This window comes from Setaria viridis, chromosome 3 (assembly GCF_005286985.2).
Source record: "Setaria viridis chromosome 3, Setaria_viridis_v4.0, whole genome shotgun sequence".
In the NCBI taxonomy this organism is placed as follows: domain Eukaryota; kingdom Viridiplantae; phylum Streptophyta; class Magnoliopsida; order Poales; family Poaceae; genus Setaria; species Setaria viridis.
Genome location: NC_048265.2, coordinates 44,010,416 through 44,033,059, shown reverse-complemented (window position 1 = coordinate 44,033,059; position 22,644 = coordinate 44,010,416). Strand labels below are relative to the sequence as shown.

Sequence of the window (22,644 nt, the reverse complement as noted above, 5' to 3'; positions counted from 1 at the left end):
TGTGTTACAGATTTGGAATTTGGATAAACATAATTTTCTCATAAATTTGTATGGTCATTTTGTTGTAAAAATATAATAGTTCTCATATAATTACAAAGATGTGTGAGAGCACCGGATATTTTCTAGCCACCTAATATCACATTGTCTACATGACGCAAGAAAAAAAAGCGTTGCAATGAAACTTCTCAAACATTTTCGTACGCCCTCTGATTTTATTAAACACTATATAACATTTAATGTAAGGCTTGTAAGCTAATTAATCTTGATGGTCTTAATAAACATATAATATTTGGAACATGCTTACATACATTAAAAACGGATGGAAGCGTTCTTCAGAAGTACCATACGGTCAGAACCACAGCAAGAACCTACAGCTCACAGGCCATCTTCGGACAATGCCTCCATCCTCTGCGTGATGAGGCGCACGGCGGCGTTGGCGGCGGAGAAGGCGCCGTGGAAGCTGTCCCTGTACGACAGCGTCTCGAGGTCGCCGGCCATCTTGAGAAGGATCTCCCCGAGGTCCGACCGCCCCGCCGCCAGGGACTCGCGGTACGACCGCGCCGCCGTGCGGCTGATGTCCACGTTCGCCGCCTCCGGGCAGTACTCGTCGTCCAGCCACTTGTGCAGTGTCTCCCTCAGCCACTCCGATTCCTGGCCACGAGCAAGAAATATAGCACCTGAATTCGTAGCAGCAACAATGTGCAGAAGTTGCGGAAGCACAGTGCACAATGTAACATTTCTACAATTTCTGCACAATGAACTCGTAGTAGGTTCAGTTCATTGGCTCCCTGAATTTCTGGAACAATGCGAGCACATGATTTATGATTCTCCCTATCCATACTGCGAATGCAAGATTTTCACACACGGAAATGCAACATGACTCGAACAGGGGAGCAAATGCGAGCAGCCAGAAGCCCAGTGCTCGTCTCGTCTGCGCACACTGTATCTGAAATCTGAACCGCAGGAACTGAGAACTGGAGAGGACTATCGCAACCGCCACAAGGCTGGATGTTGCAGGAATCGGTGGAGGAAATCAGAGAAAAAAGACGCGAACTTGGAACGAACCTGCGCCGCTCCCTCGGGCGTCAGCCAGGAATCAGGCACCCTCAGCTCCTGCACGCGGTTGTCCCGCTCCCCGCCGGAAGCGGCGGCGGCGGCAGGGAGAAGTGGCAGTGCCGGGGAGGGTCGGGTGGAAACGGAGGCGGAGGCCGGGGGTCGGGAAGGGTTGCTGCGGAGAGCGAGGAAAGGTTGCGGCTTTGACGGAGCGGAAGGGGAGTGGAGGCGGCCATGGAGGAGAAGGGCAGCGAAGGTAGAGGATGACATTTTTTTTTTCTTTTTCTATATTTCTGAGGTCTGTGCTCTTCAGAGGAAAATTTTCCGAGGTCTGTAGTCTTTAGAGAAAATTTTGAATTTCATTTACAATCCCCCCCCCCCCCCCCACCCCCCCACCCACCCCTCAAAAAAAAAGAGCATATTGTCAGCTTGACAGGTTCCTTGTGTGCTGAACCCTTCAAATTCGTGTATAGCTCCTGGTTGGAACATTGAATTTCATAGGAATATCATGATGATTCCATATGTAAAGTTGCAAACAGTAAAATTTCAACATGGGATTAAAAAAAATCTCGTGTTCTTTTTCTAATTCCTAGTCTTAGTTCTTTTTTCTTCTTAAAAACTTTGTCCATAATCATTCCCTGAATCTGATTACCAACCCTAGTCCTTTATTGAGAAATCACAACTGAAAACGCAGCTAGGTCTATGGTTGAGACCTTGCATTCCAAGGTCAACGATTACATCACCTGATTCAGATTCTTATAAGACAATTGTATGACTTCTCAGAAATCCAGAAGACAGTTGCAGTGACTCTTCGCAATAGTTTATTTGATTCTCTATAATAATAGTATAAAAAACTGACTATTGAGAAATCGCACGGCTGAAAATGCATCCGGGTTTATGGTTAGACCATGGAGCACCTGAGACCCTGATGTTTGCAAATCCGCGTCCCAAGGTCAACAATTACATCATCTGATTCTGACTTTTATAGACAAACCTTATTGTAAGAAAACACATTGCGGTGACTCTTTGCCACTTTATTTGTTTCTCCATATTAGTAGAACAACATAGAAATGGAAAGTGGAATACATTGTTTTCATTTGCTTCATGTAACCTCTGGAGCATCTAATTTACCTCAGCAACATCAAAACAAAATCTCATCTTGAATGATCAAGAAAGAACAAATGGGTACCATGAATAATTGAACATACAACAGAGATAGAATACAAAGTCGTCGGTGGCAAGGTCGATGGGTCCACTGTTGGTTTTGGATCCTCCACTTAAGGTGCTTATGACGCCTTCTCCAGCACAAGCTTCTCAATAAGGTCCGCCGCATCCTGCACGGTAGCGATGTCTTGTGCGCTCGTTTCGTCAACGGTGATGTTGAATGCCTCTTCGAGGCCCATCACAATTTCAACCTGCAGGACAAAGTTGGCGTTGTTAAGGTGCTGTGGCTTTTTTGGAGCTACAGTCAATTTCAGTAGAGAGGGATTACTGTATCAAGTGAATCAGCACCAAGTTCAGCGAATTTTGATTCGCCCGTGATGGCAGTCCCATCAGGGAGAGCCAGCTGCTCCTTCACTATACTACAAACCTTGTCGACTGTCTCTTTCTTTGCCTGTTCAATAGATCAATGAATGATGTTACTTCAGATCGCTCTTCAATAAATCATTACTACTTCAGATCAGTAAGGCAAGCACCATGCCAACAACCTCAGAACCCAAGGAAACAAGCAATGCAGCTTTCAAGAATCAGGTGGCACTCTTCATACAATCTAGTAGTTTGCTCTTTCTAAAAGAAATAATTAAATAATTCCCTCTTTTTTACTAACTACAGGGCATTTAACTAACTTATAGTGTCTGGTACGATGTTGGGGAATAAAGGTAGCCTTGACAAATACAGAACAGCTTACTACCAACAGTTTGTTTATTTATCCACCAAACTCTTTTAGAACTGGACAGACAAACAAAGAATGAAATGATGCATACCGAACAGCAAATCTTAAACCGAAGAGAACTTGGTCTTGAACGGATGGACACAGAAGTCATCCTGTAGCTCCGGAAGGAAACCGAATTCCGGCTTGAAATCACATTTGTAACCTGAAATGGACCATGAAACTGTCCCCATAAGTGGATTGTTCCAATGAAAATAACAACAATTAGAAAATGAAAATTGGCATAGTGCATTCTGCAAATGCCCTCTTCTAACAAAGTTCAATGCTGCACCTACTCTCGTACTGGATGTTCAATAAAGTGAAAACCAAACAACAGTTTTTGGCATGGAATGTCCTCTGAAAATGAATACTAACAATGTGTCATCAAGATAATATAGTGAAGCCAACGGAGCAAATATATAATAGCATGACACAAGTTTCCTAAGTTATGAAGTAAGCCTTTTTAGACATGAGAGACAGCTGGTAGCTGTTTCAGGTATTTAAATATTAGGTTTGTTTACATCTATTTGTACCAATATGTGCAGGATTTTAATAACATTGCAGACAAGACGTAGTAGGAAAAAATTCTTTTAAAAAATGAATTGCCTTGCTTCTTGGCCAGCAACTAGCACCAGAAATTTTCAGGAACTGATCTGGTCCAGGGATTTGAAATGCCTAAAGTAGGAAATCAGTTCAGTAATACACAAGGATCAAGATGTAACCAAGCTTTTCAAACCAGGTCGAAATCAAATTATAACTGTGGAACCCAACTATACATTTTGGGATCCCCATGATGCAGGACACTTCAGGTCAGGCAAGAAGCACATGGCACTATGGCAGCGTACACTTGTAACAACAAAAGCTGGCATTTTCTATTCAGCTATGGCATCGACATCGATGCTGCAGAAGTAAAGCACCGGTAAAGAAATGCCCCTTAATTAACTTGAGCAAGATCTGAGGCATGTGCTGTCATTTGCTGCGCTTGGGTCACCCCTGAACCCTTTCCGTTCTCTTTGGGATCCAGCCACATTTCATTAACAGAGGCTACTTTTAAAATAAACCATATGAATCACCGGCCCGGGCGCCGTGACGGTTTCTTTAGCTACAGCAAATTTGGAATCTTTGCAGCTTGCACTAAAATAAGCAAAATTGTCACCATCTGTTCATACTTCATCACGACTGGTGACAACAAAGTCTCAGTGGTAGCCCGTAACAAGTTCAATATAACGCGACAATAATATAAGCTCTAAAGCCAATTTTCCTCATGGATTAATAGTACAATGATTCTAATTTGTTACAGCAATTCGAAACGAATTGAAGGCAAAGTACACGAGTACCATCTCAAAGTAACTAGAAGTTTGACTTCTTTAACCTGAGCAAGTGAGACTCTAATCACTCATCCATGGCACCCTGTGCTCAACGAGTACTAATCACTGGCAAATTTCCCAACAAAGAACACGGTTCACGGGAACTTGTAGGAAACAAGATCCCCTGCATCGGGCAGAGAAGAAATGCCCAGTAAGGTACCCATATGGTTCATAGTCAGCTCGAATCTAATCACACCCAGCAACCGAACCAGAACCAAGGGAGCATCACCAGGAAACTACGGGATCAATCCATCCATCAGAAGTTCTAAACCAACCAATCAACCATCCCAAGAACCCAAGGGATCACGAACCAAACCCAGAAATCTATATATATCGACCAAAGATGCACGCTCCTCGCCTCGCATCAAGATTCAAGAAACAGGCACAGCCCACAGCCACACAGAGCAAGCTACCAATCCAAGAAGCAGTGAGCCGGACCTGGCGCGGGGCGGCGGCCGACGAGAAGGAGGCAGCGGCGGCGGTGGCGGTGGCGAGGGAGTGCGCCATGCTCGCTCTCGGATCGGGGCGGCGGCGGCAAGCGGCAGGCGGGACAGAGAGGTGGTGGCTGGTGGGTGTGCTCTCAGGTGAGGTGAGGTGAGGTGAGGCAGCAGCTACCACGCAGCGAGCGTATAGCGGTGGCAGCGTAGTGCGGCGGGGGAGGCGATAAATAGATAGATAGGCTCGGGATAGAGGAAGCGTCCGTCCGAAAATGGCTGACGGAGCACGCTCGCGCCAGCCACAAATTGGGAAACGAGGTGGCCCCTGGTGACCGGTGACTCCTGGTGGGTGCACGCTCGGCGAGGATTTGCACGATGACATGTACGTCTCAACTGTTTCTGAAGCCGTGCCATTATGATACGAGGACAGCTTAGAGATGATATTATTCCTTAAAAAAACATATATATTGTAGGAGAATAAAGCCGTATCTCGCACTCAAAAGCATGTAAGCAGCGATGAATCTAGCATTGAAGTCTAAGGCTCTTCCTTTTTCTTCCTCCTCCCCCTTCTACCTTCTTTTCACTTCAAAAAATTAAAGGGAAGCGCTTCAACTATAACTAAAATAGTTGTGGTTGTAGCTTCTCCAGCGAAATAACTTTTTTAGCTTCGTGATTGAAAACACATTTGGTACCATAGCTTCTCTTGAAAGATTAAAATAGATACAAATAGCAAAATGTCTATATGTTCTTATCCCATTTTTTTCTTCCTATTGCTTTTCCCTCTATTTCCTCCCCTTTATCTCTCTTTCTTATCCTGTTATCCTCCGCATCGTCGTGGCCCTCCGACCTCTGCGCCTCACCAGAGCCGCTGTCGCCTGCGCTCACGCCAAGCCCGCGTTGTCGCCGTCCTCCGCCCTGCCTTACCCATGCCGTCACCGATTTTCCATCCCGTCAGCCACCTCATCCGTGTCGCCGGCCACCTCCACTCTCTGCCCCGCCTACCGGCTCATCCACACCACAGTCACCATCTACCGGGCGCTCAAGAGGATAAAGATGAGATTTTGACCCGTGGACGGGATGGAGCCGCGGGGAGCCACTTTTTTCAACTTCGGCTCCATCCATCGTCATCACTCAACCCATTTCCAGGGCTCCTGTGGTGAAGCCATTGAAGATGATTTTTTGGTAGGGCTTCACCAGAAATCGGTTAGGAAGCCCTACCAAAGGAGGCTGAAGAGGTACTCAAGCCCCCCGGTTGATTTCACATGCTAGCTAGAGAATGTAGATAGTTTGTGCCTAATTATCCACTTAGCTATCATAGCAAGTGCAAACAGGTTGAACAATTAAAAAAACCATTGTTCCTATATAGGCTTCAATCTACAGTTTGTATTCTAAATTTTACTAGGATCGTGCCTGTGCGTTGCTACGGGCAAAATAAATTTTGTTTATAAGCATCAAACATTATCGTGTGAAATATTTACTTCTACAAACTCAAAAACATAAGGTATTTTTTTCCTGGACATATGCATTATATTTCTGCAAGGTTTTAGCTAATTCCAACACTACATTTTAATTAAGTCATACAACCTTGGAATGAGTAATAACATGTGAAATGCCTCCAATGTGAAACAAAAAATGACTTTGCAATTAGTAATAACATAAGTACAGTACGCTTGGATGTTCTTTATCTCAACTTGCAAAAGAACAATCATGTGACCAATTCCCAAATAATATATGACAGTTAATCATCTTTACATCGTATTCGTTTCTAGCAAGCTCTAACGGCGACTTGAACAACCTTCAACATTGGATTCAGCAGGACAATAATCATGTGGAAACAAGTGCGAATACAGATAAGCGTAGCTATGGCATTAAACAAAGCATGGTACAACTGGTCATCCAAAGGCCACCCCCATCTATCCTATTTCTTTGCCAGTGATGCGCCAAAGATAATGTTTTACAATGCCAGGTAGTCTTGTCTTCCAAGCATTCTCTTGGTGTGCCAAAAGATCGATGAAGAAGTTGCGCCGCATCATAATAGCATCCTATACGTAAGATGAGTTTTTACTTCAAGTAAAGCTCTCGTGTGATGGGATTTATCGTATATTGTAAAATCACAAAGGAACATACAACAAAGTATATTTACTCACGTTTTGAGGACTATCCCACCTAGCCATGTACTGTAGAATAAGCTATCCATCTGAAAATATGTGGTAAATCTATGACAGGATGAATCATCAGCCGTATAAATATACAAACATATATTTTAAGAAATAAAGAATATTGACACAATAAAACGCCGGTGTGTCAGAACTAATCTTACCCATCAGTGTCTTCTGCAATTCCGTTCGCATGTTCAAATTCCCATTTGTGAACATCCTCCCATGCTTCAGGTTTAAGCTGTTTAAATGCGGCTTGAAATTGTAGGCGAAACCTTACAATCTGTATCGCATAATGTTTATACGGCACATCTTTAGCATAATTTGGAATGGGTTTAGCCGCCGAAGAAGAACCACCTGAGAGAAGTAGTCCCATTAGATGTTCCCGTGGCCGTCCAAGGTAGATCCGGCTTGGGTAGGAGCGGACGTGGCGGCGGAGGTGTGGGGAGGAGCGGGGGCGGGGGCGGCGTAGGGAGCAGTGGGGGCGGCGGCGGGGAGGGCAGGGTGCGAGTGAGATGGGGAATGGATTGGGAGAGAACGAGGGCAGAGGATCGGATCAAGAGGGGTGGTGGGGGGTAGGACGGGGCATTAATGAGAGGCAAACCTGTCAATAGTCTCCTTTAGTCCCTTTTAGTAACCTCTTGAGGACTAAAGGCTAAAGTTTAGCCCCTTTTAGTCACCATGTTTGGCAGTTTAGGGACTAAAAGGGACTGAATCCCTAAACTTTAGTAGCCCCAAACCAAACAGGGCCTGCACAAGACAAAGTAACGTTGATTAAAACATATAAAATATAGCTCAAGGGATCTTTGCACAGACCCCAGGCGCACCATCTACCTTATCCCTTCTCCGCCTCTCATCTTTCTCTTCTCCCTCTCTCTCCATTGGCGAACAAATAGCCTCCAAATTCCTCTCCTCCATAGCCCAGCTCGGCGCCTCTCAGGGGCCCGAGCAAGCAACCTACTCCTTCCTCCTGGGCGGCGAGCGGCGGGTGCGGGAGCAGCGGCCACTCGCGGCGGCAACGGGCCCTTGGGCGCGAGAGCGATGACCTACGGGCGACCAGGAGCGGCGGGCAGCTGGGAGGGGGGGAGCAGCGACCGACGGCTGTCCGGGCGCGACGGCGATGGGCGACTGGGCTCGGCAGCGGCGCAGAAGCGGCGGGTACGGGAGCGGTTGACGGCGGGTGGCGGGCGGCCAGCCGGCGGGAGGGCAGGCGGCCAGCGATGGGGACGAGCGGCGGCTGCGCAGAAGCGATGGGCGCGGGAGCGACGTGCATGCTTTTTTTAATTGAAAAATCAACTGTGCTGGCCAGCACAGATCGGTCTGTTAATATAATTACTGCTGGCGGGCAAGCATCCACCAGCACAGACTGTCATTTATGTTGGCTCAAAGTTGCTGGCGGGTGCTAGGCCTACCAGCACAGTGCCATTTCACCCGCCAGCAAAAATGGATTATGGCTTAGTGTTGGGTCATGGCCGCCACCACCGCATCCACCCCTAGCGAAAGTACAGAGGCTACAGCGAGATTTACACATAGATTAAACCGACGATGGCGATGCACGTCGATGGCACGGCGAAGGCACGGCGATGCACGTCATTAGGGCATTGGTTGAGGACGCCGTTCGTTGGTGCTGCGGTCGAGGACGGTGTCAGGGACTCGGTCGAGGACGGCGTCCGCCGCGATGGAGGAGGGTGTCGAGCTGGCGTTTGAGGACGCCGTGGTGGATGGGCGGTGGTGGCGAAGGGGAATGAATTGATGGGAGGTAGTGCGCGGGGAGAATTGATAGCTTACGATCGTTGGATCGGGTCGATAGATGTTCGAGGACGCAGGTGGGGGCGTCTCCTTGGACGTAGGGTGGTGATACTCCCTGTGCCGTGATTCACAGCAATGGACGGCATGCATACCCTGGAGCACGGTACGCCGGAGCAGAGGGTAAGGCGACGTACGACGTTTCGTCGCCTCTTTACGTTTTTTAGGAGTAGAGAAATATTTGTAATTAATATAAAATATAAATAAAATGATTCATCTAATTAAGTGTTCTTGGTTTACCTCTCCAAATCCAAGATTTCCTAAAGCTACAAATTAAATACCCTATTCAAAAAAATCTTTGCCAAATATCTCTCAAGTATTTTATGCATTGCACTCACTGATGAAGAAAGAAATTTCCCTACCAGCAGCTTGGGCATAGTAGTAGCTATATTGCTGAAAGATTTCAAAGCCTGCGGGAGCCTTTCGTTGTTTGGCCAATCCTATCGTCCCGCGTGTGACTCTTATCGCGCAAGAACAAAAAATTACTGCATGGTGGCTTCATCCGTTCAACACGCCGTACTAGGGAGCCCCACGCGTCGTCTGTGTACGAAACAGGTCCCGTCCGCTTGCTCGACACGTGGCCCAGCGTGCCGTCCTTGCCTCGCAAACAGATCGACCGCGCCTCGCCTCCTCCGCTTCCTCCTCCCGCTCCGGTCAGCCAGCCTTTGCAGGCCGTCTTTCCGGCCCAGCTGGCCGACCACACCTCCACAAAGGCAGACGGAACGGCGCCGGCGACCCGTGGGCTGAGTCTGAGGCAGTGGATTCGTCGACAACGGGGGACGCCGGCGCGACAGCTCTTGCCGTCAACGTTGATCCCCTCCTTCCTCAACCCATGTTGAAAAATTAGACAACAAGATGATTAATTTCCAAACTAGATTTATCATAATAGCTAGGCAACAGCAAGCACAACTTCATATCTCAGAAAATATGCTGAAATAACAGATCGGATCACGGCGTATGTACTTTACGGGTGCAACCGTGATGACAAGCGGTGCTGACGGAATGACGACGGTGTTGCGGACGGAGCACAATAAATGACATTGAAGATGATGGTATGCCGCAGCGCTGGACTGGGACAGAAGACGAGCCGTGTTGAAGACCTTGAGCAGTCGCGCGGAACGCTTCCCAAAAATCTTATCGCCCTCTCCTAGTGTAGGATCACAAGAGCGAGAGGTTCCGGAGACCCGTTCTCCCGTTCGCCGGTGCACGTCGGCACTCGGGATGGAGTAGACTACGGTGGTGGTGCAGCAGCGAGAAGAGGCAAAAACTCTAACTCGATTAGATGTGTTTTTGATAGAGACCGATAGGTCATATATATAGGAGAGCCCACGATCTCACGTCACGATTGTGATCTAAACCGATTAGGTTCCATATACCTCACTGATTTAAAGGTCAAGTAACAAAAATAAAATGGCAAAAGGAAACCACGTCCCCGCAAGGCTGGAGGCTAGATTTCGGTGAACCAGCTTTTCTTCTCTCCCCACACACATAGCTCACAGGAGTGGAGACAACCTTCATAATTATGTTAGCCAACCTTCTTCTCCACTAGAAATGTGGGACTAAAGGTTTGCACCACTTCAACCACTTGCTCATACCCACATGAACCTTTAAGATTTATTTGAAATTTCTAAAATTGCAATGGGCCAAGCCCATTATCTCATCGCCCCCGACCAACGGAGGTGCCATGGTCTCCACGGAGAGTCCAAGAGGCACCCTCTCTCGTCATTCTGTGCTCCACGAGATCACCGGAGGTTTGGAAAAACACAACACGGCTACTGCCCACCGCGGCGTCGCATTGCCGAGGACGACCGTTGGTGCCGACGCGAGATGCAGAGCTGCCGATGCCTTGACGCCCGCCGGAAGCTCATCAGTTCCTATCCTTTAGGGGCTGGGCAAGCTCTGCGGCGAAGCGATTGCCTTCATCAACGGTCGGCAGTTCAGGAGCTCCATGGAGTCGTAGGGGAGGCAAACACCATGCAGCAACGGGTGTGGTTATACATCGCCAGAGTCTAGGCATCATCCGAAGGAGCGGTACACTAATTAATATTCCAATGGGCCGTATCTTGACTAATGTGTGCGTGGGCCTGAACAAGCCACGCGATGAACATGTGCATGTAGAGGAATCAAATAAACTAGCTGACATCACGTGTCCTAAAAATTTCATAAGGCTAAAAAAATCCGTAGATCGCTAACTGAATATCCAAATTAAATTATGATTGTACCACTATGTTACTTATGACAATATCTTCAAAACAAAACCACGCTGGACTAATTTGGATGGTTTTTTTTAAAAAACTATTTTAAAAAAATATTAAATATTAATTTTTATTACTACGAACAAATTTTTGAACACTAAGAATAAATGATTGTTTCATACGAACAAAATATTAAATATGACGAAAAAATGACTATATAAATTGGACAAAATATGAATGAAAAACTATACGATGCAAAGAAAGTATTAAACATGACATACAACAAATAGTGTGGTACAACGAAAGACTGAATTATTATGAGAAAGTAAAAGAAAAAATACCTAGATTGTTAATAAGTATCCATATTTTTTTTATAACATCAAGATGTTTCTTCTAATAAGATTAAAAAATAAGACTACACATAACTTGTCTGGTGAGATTTATTTTTCCAGTATATTTCTTTTTCAAAAAAATTTCACTATAATTTAATATAAATAATAGTTTTGGTCACTGTGAACAAATATTTGGATAGCATGGGCAAAAGATTGTTCCATACGAATAAAATGTAAACACGAAGAACAAATGATTATATACAGAGAACAAAATATCGAATATCAAGAACAAAATTATTGTACGATGCGAATAAAATATGCGAACTGATGAAAAATATTTTGAATAAATACATTATGAACATAGACTAAATATTATAATCCATAAATAAATACAGATAGATAAATTTAAATATAAGTAGTGATGGGCGAATAAATAAAAACTAAACAAAACAACTATACCATACGTATCGAACAAATTATACAAACTTATCGAACAAAGATTTGTACTCCTCGAACAAATTATATGACTTATGAAACAAAATACATGTACGCTATTTCAAACCCTATACCTACTGCTTGGAAGAGAGGTTCACTAGCACTGAAATCATTTAATGGTTTGCAAAAACTAAAATAAGAGAACCGATAAAGATAGAAAGGGTAAAAAGTAGAATAAAAATAAAAGAATAATAGAAAATAGGACAGATAGGGAAGGAGATAAAAACTAAGTAAAATAAGATACTAAAGAAAGAAGAGAACATAAAAAAGAAAAACCATCCAGTGTTATAGCGACAAAACATAAAAAAGAAAAGATAAAAATAAGAAAAAATATATATCTAGAACAACTCGAATGAACTTGTGATAAAAAAAATTAGGATACAAAATAACCTATCATGGGAAGAAAATGAAAAGAAAAGTTCAATCAAAAAATAATGAAGAAAAACAAAATGGAAGGGATAAAAGAAACGGAAGAAAAAAAATCAAGTTAACACAGGAAGAGAAAATAACGTACGGAGAAAAGGAAAAAAACAGGAAGAAAAGGAATGGAAGAAAAGAACACGTCTGGAAAAAAGCGAAGGAAGGAAAAAAAGGAAAAAAAACACCGAAGAAAATGGAAAATAGTAACGAGAAAAACAAAAGAAACTGAAAAAAGAGAAACGGAAGAAATCTGATGCATGCATATCATATTCCAACAAGTTGAAGGAAAAAACTATCATGGACTAGCCTCCATCGCTTATCTGGAAAGAAATAGCAGTGGGCTGAACATCCTGCTGTTGGGCTTCCTATACTTGTGTTCAAACTGATTTGGTCAAGCAGCCGAGGACGCACACGCAGGCCGAGGAACTAATCCCGCGTCATCGACGGATAGTCGCGACGTGCAGCAACGCATATTCAGTGTCCACAGGTTAGTCTGCACTTGCATACATTGTGTTCGATAATATGTCTCTTTGGTATGGTAGTTCAATTTGTTTTCCCTTGGTTTTACCATTTTGGTGCAATTAATTAGATTCCAGTTTGATTCAAACATGCTAAGCACTTGTGATGTTTAACCTGGGTGGATCTATTCTTTTTTTAATTAAGGCATGTACAAGGTCATTAAATGACTCGTCTATTTGCTGCCAAGTCATCACGTCTATCCTACGTGGACATAATTAAATGAAAATAGAGAAAAGAGTCTTTGCCGCGAGGTGACGGAAGGGGCTCGTGCCCCGATAGCAAATAGCCAGGCAATGCTCGTTGTATGGAGAGCTCATAGGAGATGACAGCTCCGCAAGATCTGCTGTGGGGAGCCTTCTTTTGGCTGGCAAAATCGAGCGAAGGCGGCAAACCTGGCCTACGCGCGCTGTGCTCCTCGCATGGTGCTTGTGTTGCTCGTGCGGCCCGCCGGATGACGCCGCGCCACCCAAGCCGGTTCTTTGCGTTGCGCAGCTCGCGCAGAGCACCATTGGCGCTGGAAGCCGCGCTGAGCGGTCGCCCAATCCACCACGGAGATGCGCAGAAGAGAGAGAGACAACAGAAAGAGATGAGGACAGAGAGATCGAGTCTGTCCACCGTGCGGAGATATTTGTCATTTTTACAACGCGACCCTTTGCTTTTTACACTATAGTCCTCGACAAAGATAGAAATCACAAAGAATACTTTTAGACATACAAGGACATGAGATAAAAATATTAAATTACATTATAGTCCTTCTTATAGGATGCTATTATCTCAAATGGTATACTCGGTCTAAAATAAGAGACAAAGTAACATACAAAGATCCAATTTATACTTGATCCCATAAAATATGAGTGCATGAATAAATTAAATAGTTTACGGATAACTTAATAGACAAATCATTGGATAAGCTATTTGTTTTGTCATTTGTGTGATATATACGAAGCATGCATGCTGTGGTGCGACAAAGAAGATGCTATGGGTGCTCATTGACTACATGCTGCTTCTGTGGTTCATTTATGCCTTCTCCTATGGTGATTTCATTTTTGTTTTAGATTTACTGTCATTGATGGGAAATATGAGGTCCATATTCAGCATGGACTGTACGTAGGGACCATTGTCCTGAACTCATCACAGCTTCTAACTCCATGGGTAAAATTAAGAGCATCTCCGCAAAGTTTGCTTTCACATTTGTTTCCTCTGTAGGTTCCCAGTCTTAGGAGTATTAAACGTAGACTATTTACAAAACTCATTACATAAGTGGAGGCTAAACGGCGAGACGAATCTATTAAGCCTAATTAAGCCTAATTAATTCATCATTAGCAAATGTTTACTGTAGCAACACATTGTCAAATCATGGACTAATTAGGCTTAATAGATTCGTCTCGCCGTTTAGCCTCAACTTATGTAATGGGTTTTGTAAATAGTCTACGTTTAATACTCCTAATTAGTATCTAAACATTCGATGTGACGGGTGCTAAAAATAAGTCAGTGGAAGAAAACATGGCCTTATTGTGTACATTTCGCTGCTCAATAATACTCTCTTAGGTTCAAATCTTACTTTCATGCAGTTGAATGGATAGCAGCAGGGAATTTTAGAATTATAGCTTTCATCGGTGCGCAAGCAATTGTTGGATCAAGTTGCATAGCAAAAGAAAAAAGTAGAGTTTTGACCACTTGTAGTTTTTGCTCTGTCAAACTCAAACTGTGCGCTGATCGTAGTTGCATCAGTTTATATGATATGCTATATGGTTTTCAGCCTGAACTCAAAATACAATGTTTCTCCTTTTCCATGCTTATGGCTGAGATCATGTATCATTGTGTTTCGTGCTCACTGTACAGTAGTATTTATACACTCGCAACATCTGAGAGGTGACCCTTTGTTCCCAGCTTATGCATGTGCAATTGCTCTTCTTCCCTGAAACTCATATGCATTTGGACTATATATGTGCGCAGGTTCGACCAAGACAAAAGGATGTCAATGGATACTTATATAAGTTCAATTTGCGTATAAATTTCTTCTTTTTTATGTGTGAATTTGTACAACATATACACTCTGTTCCTTACAAGGATTTGTAAACAGGTAGTGTAGCAGTGCATCAACAAATCTTAGAAGCAGGTTCTTTGGAGGTATTTAACTTGCACAAGGATATATATTAGTTCCTTTTCGTACACTGGTGCATTATATATTTACATTTATCAGTACGAAATAATTATCTCACCAGATGCATGTGCATGCTCTTAAAATGTTATCCAGCCATCATCCATGTCCTGCACTGAAGATAATTATTTGATACGCCACTCTAAAATTGCTAGCCGTGTGTTGATGGATCATGGAGATTTTTTTTCAATCTAATTTGTAACCCTTGATCCAGATTTAGGTTCCCCATGATGAGCAATTCATCAGAGTCCTCGGTTTGCAGCAACCCCACAACGGTGGCCATTCTAACTAACAGATGTCCATGTGGAATCTTGCAATTCATCGCATATACAAGGAGCATTTGGTGGCTGTATATGTGATCTGCGTACTTCCTGCGGTCTAAATGAATGTATGCTTTTCTATAGTTACCTCAGCTATGCAAATGGTATATTGAGCTTAGAAATGTAGGTTTTTTGTTACTTTCCACATGTAATGCGCTGTCTCTGAAACATTATATTGTAAAAAAAAATTCTGCCTCACTTAACCGTTTGCTTAAATCTTAATCATGTAGTAGGTTTTATCTATTACTGTGTTAATATTATTATAATGGTATTAAGCATTTCTTTTGTGAAAACTGAATTGCTTGATCAGTAGTAGCCATGTATTAGTTTTATCTATTATATTGGGTTTATGTAAAGTTGAATACGAGATCATCCACGGTTAGGCACTACATGGTTATTACAAACACAACTTTTACAGCCGCGCGGCAAAGCACCCAACTTTCTAGTGTCAATATGTGACGGCCCAAGAACCCCGAGACCAGGTGACCAAAGCACGCAGGTCCAAAATTGAGACCAACTAGAGGCCATATGAGAGTGCTATTGTAGTAGTGAGATCTTTTGTGCCACAGCCATACTAGGTGATTTTTTTAGATCAAGTTGGCTCATTCAATTAACATAAACATTCAGTGGCTCATTCAATTAACATAAACATTCAGATATTCAACATCTTGATACAACCAGGAATACACCGCCTGAAGATTGAGAAAGCAACACACTCACTCGCCCTAGCAAGCAGATGAGCCACCTCACTAGCACTATGGCTTACATGAACAAACGAAAATAAAACAAAGTTCTTCATTAAGAATTTGATATCTGCAACAATAGAACCCGTGGAAGAGCTATCCTTATCCAGAGTATTCACTTTTTGGACCAGCGATAAGCAATCGGATTGAATCATCACTCTGTGCAAGCCTTCATCCAGCGCGAGAGTCACAACACATCAAAGAGCTAGTGCTTCTGCAACTTCTGGTGTAGTAATGCCATGAAAAAACTGACGACATCCCATCCGACGTATGCCCAAATGGTCCCGCACCACCACACCAACAGACGAACTTGATGAAGAAGAGAAGATTGTTGCATCAACATTATGGCAAACCAAGCCAACCGGCGGTGGAGTCCATTTCTGAACTTGCTTCGGAACCACACACCTTAAAGGTTGAATCGGTTTTAGACACTGCAACACCATCATATCCACAGAAGCTTGAATCTTCTTGACTATCACCCGAGGACACACGTTGGTTTCAGGGTTACGAGTTTCATTCCGAGCATCCTAGATATACCAACAGGTGACAGCCGCTGCAACACACTGTAGCCCCGTTTGGATACTCACTGCTAAAGTTTAGCACCTGTCACATCGGATGTTTGAATGCTAATTAGAAGTATTAAACATAGGTTAATTATAAAACTAATTGCACAGATGGAGTCTAATTCGCGAGACGAATCTATTAAACCTAATTAGTCCATGATTTGACAATGTGGTGCTACATTAACCATTTGCTAATGATGGATTAATTAGGCTTAATAGACTTGTCTCGCGAATTAGCACATGATTCTGCAATTAGTTTTATAATTAGTTCATATTTAGTCCTCCTAATTAGTATCCAAACATCCGATGTGACACTATTAAAATTTAGCACATAGTATCCAAACACCCCTTGTATCTCATTGCAGCGACTTGACAAGTCAAATAACCATTGTTTAGCATTTCGTAGATGTATCTCATTACGAGGTGATTGTGTCTGAGTTTGTACGCGATCTTTAAACTTCTTTCACATGCCACTATGGACAACTTTGTGACTAAATTATGGGTTTTGGCTAAAGAAACGATGGTAGGTTATAATAGGCGGGGGCACATTAGAAAGACACAAAATAAATTGTCTGTATTATTTATTTTATAAATCTTTATGTCCCATTGAATTATTATCCGAATATACTAGTTCAGTAAGAAAAAAGATTTATGTAGAAGCCTAGACACCACAAGCCATGCTATCAAAAATAGGCTTCGGACCAAGAATTTGTAACTTTATGTTGCATATCCTGAATATTCCTTCTTATTTTTCCTTGCCAAAATCAGAATATAATAAAAAAATAGCTAAGCTAATCGATTTTCACTTGCCTTGGCTTAGTTAGGTTTCATTTCACCACTCAATCTATATAAAAAAAGTTGTTATTGATGTATGAATTTCTAATGTTTCATACTCGCACACTCTACATATGTATGTACGCGATGCATGTGCTACGTACACTAATATGCAAATGTCACAAAATCACGCATGGTACATAGAGCGTTGTTATAAACGGTACTGAGAATGGTTGGCACAAGAGTCAGAAAGACACATTTCTAACCAGAGGTAAGCAAAGAACATACTCCATCCGTTCTTAAATATATGACGCCGTTAACTTTTTTTCATTTGTTTAACTATTCATCTTTTCTAAATATTTTTGCAAATAGATAAATCTACAAGTTAAATCTAAAGTACATGTAACAATAGACATAATGATACCCATTTTATTTTAGTGATCTAACTCGTTCAATAGATATTGATGGTAGGTGGAGTGACGACGACTAACCTGGCATCTGTATGGCTACCTTGGGCACCACAAAAATGCAAAGTTTTTGCCTGGCTAATTCTCCAAAACAGGGTCTGGACTTCGGACAGAGTAGCAAAACGTGGATGGGACCACACACCAACTTGTACCCTATGCTGATGCACAATGGAGACTGCGCATCACTTACTAGCCGAGTGCAGATACACAAAACGAATTTGGAAACTAGTGGCCCAATGGCTACCACACAGGAATCTGCACCCTAATCAATGGAAACACAGCACAACAGCCATAGAATGGTGGACCGATATCACATCTACAACAGGAATCTCGCGTAAAGCGACCAGAAGCCTCACCCTCCTTATTATGTGGGAGATATGGAATGAACGAAACTCTAGAATCTTCCGTCACCGTGGTTCTACGGTAGCATCGCTAATGGCGAAAATCAAATCTTCAGCCAACCTTTGGATAGCAGCGGGTGCGAGAGACCTAGCGGGCCTTCTCGCGTATTCATATTAATACCTTTTTGTCATGTTTTTCTTTGCTGCTTCTTTTTCTCTTTTTGTCCGGTTAGCCGGCTGTACCCCTCTTTATCAATGAAATAGGCACACTCTAGTGTTCTTTCGTTCAAAAATAGATATTGATGGTCAAAGTTGGAGTAAATAGTTAATGGTGTCATATATTTAAAGAACGAAAAGAGTATCTAACATGCTAATTGGCTTGATGCCGTGTGTCATCTTCTCGTCTTCTTTTCGATGTCCCTTCCTCGCCCGCTCCTATCACGTTCCCATCCATTCTACCACTGCCGAGACAACCTCTCTATCTGCTGTGGTAGAGCCGTAGAGGAAAGGAAACTCAACGGTTCTTCTGAACCTACATCCGTTGCCAGCTGCTCCGCCGTGCAATACCACCTGAACAGAAAAAAAAACCCCCCGGGACCCAGCCTGCCACCATGTCGCCCATGGGTTACAATTGCAACAAGAAGGTGGTGGACACATAGGGCGCGTTTGGTATTCTCGCCGACTGCTCGCCTCGCCTCGCCTCGCAAGGCCAGGCGTTTGGTAGTGAGTGAAGAAGCTCGTTTTGCTCGGCAAGCTTGCCTGGCTAGGCAAGGATTTCCTTGCCTCCTTCACGGGCAAGGTTCGCTTGCTCAGTCGTGCGCTCGCGTGAGTCGCCGAGCCACGTCAAGAGCTTTGCCGTTGGCAAATCGACGTACATCACAGATGAATCGAGTTACAACGCCACGAAATCGAGCTCCGCGGTGGACAAATCGAACCTCGTTGCCTCCGAATCGAGCTCCGCCATGTTCGAATCGAGCTCCCCGCTGCCTCGTCGAGCCCCACCGGCCGCCGAATCGAGATCCCCGCCGCCGTGTCGAGCGCGCCGACCGCCGCATCGGACTCTGCCGCGGCCGAATCAAGTTCCCCGCTGCCGCGTCAAGCCCGCCGGCCGCCGAAGGCCGCCTTATAGAGCTTCACCGTGGCCCCATCGAGCTCTGCTGGCCGCCTTATCGAGCCGTGCTGCAAGGCAAGCGCTAGCTGTAGCAAGGGAAGCAAACGTCCGAGGAAGCTTTGCCTTCCCGGCGAGGCGAGGCGAGTGCCTAGTAGCCCGGATGCAACCGGGCTTTCCGCGGGCCCAACACTAGCTACAGTACACCAGTAGTGTCCTCACGGCCCACCCCGATCTGTCATCGTCTTCTCTCTCCCACTCCAACTCGGCTAGGGCCGGCGCACCCTTTTCCCCTCCTCCACCGGCGTCTCCTCCGTCGATCGCTTTCGCCGCCTTCGCCCGAACGCCACAAACCGCGAGCTTTCTTCCTCGCCTGCACCGACCGACTCGGCTGTACTCTCCAGGTGCGTCTCCTCCCCGTCCTCATTGCGCCGTTCCGGACTGTTTCCTTCCCCCCAGATCTGGGACGGACCGGCGTTTCTTGATTCCTACATGGATTCGTAGCTACGCGGCGAAAAGGTGATCTTTTTTTTTTGCTGATGGGTTCGTTTGGTTGTTCGTGTAGGGGGTTTCTGGAGGAGGGGCGGGCTTCGCCATGACGAAGGACCTGGATAATCTGCTCCTGCAGGCCGCCGGCCGGACGGGGAAGAGCCAGTCCCGGCCGAGCAACCCGCGGTGGAACTCCGGGGGGAGCGGCTCCGACGGCTTCGACGACGACTCCGACTCGGACGCCGCGCCGAGCTACTCGAGGAAGAAGCCGCCGCCGCAGGTGCCGCTCAAGAAGCGGCACCAGCCGGAGAAGGGCGGCCGGCGGGCCGGCGGGTGGCGGGGCGACGGTGACGAGGATGACGAGGAGGACGACGACGACGACGGGAGGCGCAGCGGCAGCGAGGACTCGGACAGCGCGCCGTCCGTGGGGAGCGACCTGTACAAGGACGAGGAGGACAAGGAGAAGCTGGAGAAGATGTCGGAGCTTGACAGGGAGTTGATACTGGCCGAGCGGAGTTCCCGCATCGACGACTACAAGCTCAAGCAGATGGCGCGTTCCAAGACGGGCAAGGCCGGTGCCCGGAAGGACAGCAGCCCGCCCCCACCGCCCAGCCGGATGCGGTCGTCGACCCGGGCCGACAAGTCAGGATCCGCCACCAAGAGCGCCCTCAACGAGCTGAGGGCCAAGCGGATGAGGCAGCAGGATCCGGAGGCATACCGCAACAGGTTCAAGGACCTGCTCCCTCAGAGCGGCTCTCCGACTAGGCATAGGGCTGGGAGCCCCCCAAGTGATGGGAGCAACGATGGGGATAACAGGGGGAGGCTGAAGGACCATGGGAGGATTGCTGATGATGGCAGGGATGATGAGTTTGATGAGTCGCCCAGTAGGATTGACCCGCTCAAGTTTGATGATGTGAAGAGTATTACCCTCAGGAGGTCAAAGCTGGTGAAATGGTTCATGGAGCCATTCTTTGAGGAGACCGTATCTGGGTGCTTTGTGCGGCTTGGCATTGGCAAGACAAAGTCTGGGACCCCAAGATACAGGCTTTGCATAGTGAGGAATGTGGATGCAAGTGATCCGGATCGGAAGTACAAACTGGAAAGCTACACAACATGCAAGTATCTCAATGTTGTGTGGGATAGTGAGGCTAATGCTGCTCGGTGGCAGATGACTCAGGTATCGGACTCCCCACCCAACGAAGAAGAGTTCAAGGAATGGCTGCAAGAGGCTGAGAAGAATGGTGTCCGTATACCAACTCGTCAGGAAGTGCTGGAGAAAAAAGATGCCATCCAGAAAGCCTACAACTATGTGTATTCAGCTGATGCTGTGAAGAATATGCTGCGAGAGAAATCAGCTGTGAGGCGTACTATCAATGTTGCTGCTGAGAAGGATCGGTTGAGGAATGAGTTGGAGATAGCTCTGAGCCGGAGGAACGAAGCTGAAGCAGAGAGGATCCGCGTGAAGCTGAATAATCTGCAGAACATGCCGCAGCCAATGAAAAAAAATGACAAGGCTGCCAGGTTGGAGGCTATGAACAGGAAGAACCGTGCTGAGAACTTCAAGAACGCTTCGGAAATGAAACCTATTAATACAAGTTTGAAGGCTGGAGAGGCTGGGTATGACCCTTTTTCGAGGAGGTGGACAAGATCGAGAAACTATTATACAGCTAAGCCAGGAGGAGATAATGCTGAAGAAGCAGCCAACGGGTCCAGTGGTAATGCAGTGGCTGGCAATGAAGATGGCAAGAACAAAGCTCACACTGGTACAGCAGCCACAGCGGCAGCTCAAGTGGCAGCGGCTGATGCTGGGAAGCTGATTGATACCAATGCACCAGTGGATCTGGGAACAGAATCAAATGTGCTGCACACATTTGAGCTCCCTATATCATTGTCTGCTCTGCAAGAATTTGGCGGAGCCAAGGGCCTGTTTGATGGTTACATGGCTAGAAAGCAGAAGATAGAAGCTACAATGGGGTACAAAGTGCCTGACAATGATGGAAGGAGGCATGCTTTGACCCTGAGTGTGAGTGACTACAAAAGGCGACGGGGTCTCCTGTGAAGGGTATCTGTGCTTCTGCAGGCTGCTCAGCGGATTCAACTGTCTGCCTGGCTTCAGTGCCTCTATAATTGTCCAGATCATCCGCTTTCCCTTATTTTCTTAGAAACAATACACGAAACATGCAGTCTATACAGTTTCTTCATAAATATTACCTACTGTATGACTGATTAAGTTACTGACATCATGTTTATACATGTGGAGTGTGTTGTCATCTTATCGTTGTTATTTGACAATATGCAAGTTGCAACAGCTTGAATCCATAGTTAGTCGAATTAAATATTGTGCATCCTTTTTCCTGTTTGATGTTTTACAAGGTGAATGTCTGCACATTTGCAGCAGAGCGCATTAGCTTCATAGAAGTTTTTGTTAGTAAAAAAAAATTCTTGTTCCAAATATTATTTGCTTGTTTTTCTGTCGATCTTGATTAATCACTCTTTCAGAGTGTCCGGTCCATGTTGAAAATATGCTAATTTGTTGCTGAATGCCTGAGCTTAATCTATTGTAGGTTCTGTAAATCGTATTTGCTTGGGTTTTCGTTGATCTTGATTAATCACTCTCTCAGTGTGTCCGGTACATGTTGAAATTATGCAAGTTGGTTGCAGAATGCCATATGATTAAGCTATTTTAGTTGTACTTGTGTCATCTGTGATGTGTGTACTGGCGTCTTAGAATATCTGTAAATATTCAATTCTTTTTCTCGCTTAATTTTTCGTATCTGCAAACTGAATTTATGCAGGTTTTTATTTCTGTCATCTCATAAAATGTATGGCACATCACGACGATTAAACTGAATTTATGCAGGTTTTTATTTCTGTCATCTCATAAAACGTATGGCACATCACGACGATTTACAGTAATAACAGTTGCTGCACCGTTTGAGTAGGAAGAATGCAAAATTAGCATAAATTG

General features: G+C 44.9%; 3 protein-coding genes across 3 annotated transcripts; 1 reads left to right on the top strand and 2 right to left on the bottom strand.

Moving 5' to 3' along the window:
* Positions 1–227: 227 nt before the first annotated feature.
* On the bottom strand, positions 228–1,377 carry LOC117847626 (uncharacterized). Its single transcript, XM_034728866.2, has 2 exons — positions 1,066–1,377; positions 228–651 (listed from the first exon to the last, which is right to left on the bottom strand). Exons 1-2 carry the CDS (start codon positions 1,321–1,323, stop codon positions 376–378), a joined length of 534 nt encoding a protein of 177 aa, XP_034584757.1. The 5' UTR covers positions 1,324–1,377; the 3' UTR covers positions 228–375.
* A 689-nt stretch (positions 1,378–2,066) lies between these two features.
* LOC117850236 (acyl carrier protein 1, chloroplastic) lies at positions 2,067–4,999 on the bottom strand. The gene is made up of 4 exons (XM_034732043.2): positions 4,789–4,999; positions 3,039–3,149; positions 2,546–2,668; positions 2,067–2,468 (listed from the first exon to the last, which is right to left on the bottom strand). Exons 1-4 carry the CDS (start codon positions 4,855–4,857, stop codon positions 2,340–2,342), a joined length of 432 nt encoding a protein of 143 aa, XP_034587934.1. The 5' UTR covers positions 4,858–4,999; the 3' UTR covers positions 2,067–2,339.
* A 14,290-nt stretch (positions 5,000–19,289) lies between these two features.
* On the top strand, positions 19,290–22,012 carry LOC117848885 (protein RTF1 homolog). Its single transcript, XM_034730464.2, has 2 exons — positions 19,290–19,591; positions 19,753–22,012. Exon 2 carries the CDS (start codon positions 19,783–19,785, stop codon positions 21,733–21,735), a length of 1,953 nt encoding a protein of 650 aa, XP_034586355.1. The 5' UTR covers positions 19,290–19,591; positions 19,753–19,782; the 3' UTR covers positions 21,736–22,012.
* Positions 22,013–22,644: the final 632 nt, after the last annotated feature.

What these genes read in the sequence shown, in the direction of transcription:
- LOC117848885 (XM_034730464.2), top strand. Translation starts at nt 19,783, where the DNA reads ATGACGAAGGACCTGGATAATCTGCTCCTGCAGGCCGCCGGCCGGACG.
- LOC117847626 (XM_034728866.2), bottom strand. Translation starts at nt 1,323, where the DNA reads ATGTCATCCTCTACCTTCGCTGCCCTTCTCCTCCATGGCCGCCTCCAC. An exon ending in CGCCCGAGGGAGCGGCGCAG is followed by an intron (nt 652 to 1,065) that starts GTTCGTTCCAAG and finishes GCTCGTGGCCAG; the next exon opens with GAATCGGAGTGGCTGAGGGA.
- LOC117850236 (XM_034732043.2), bottom strand. Translation starts at nt 4,857, where the DNA reads ATGGCGCACTCCCTCGCCACCGCCACCGCCGCCGCTGCCTCCTTCTCG. An exon ending in GGTTTAAGATTTGCTGTTCG is followed by an intron (nt 2,669 to 3,038) that starts GTATGCATCATT and finishes TCTATTGAACAG; the next exon opens with GCAAAGAAAGAGACAGTCGA. An exon ending in GTGCTGATTCACTTGATACA is followed by an intron (nt 2,469 to 2,545) that starts GTAATCCCTCTC and finishes TTTGTCCTGCAG; the next exon opens with GTTGAAATTGTGATGGGCCT.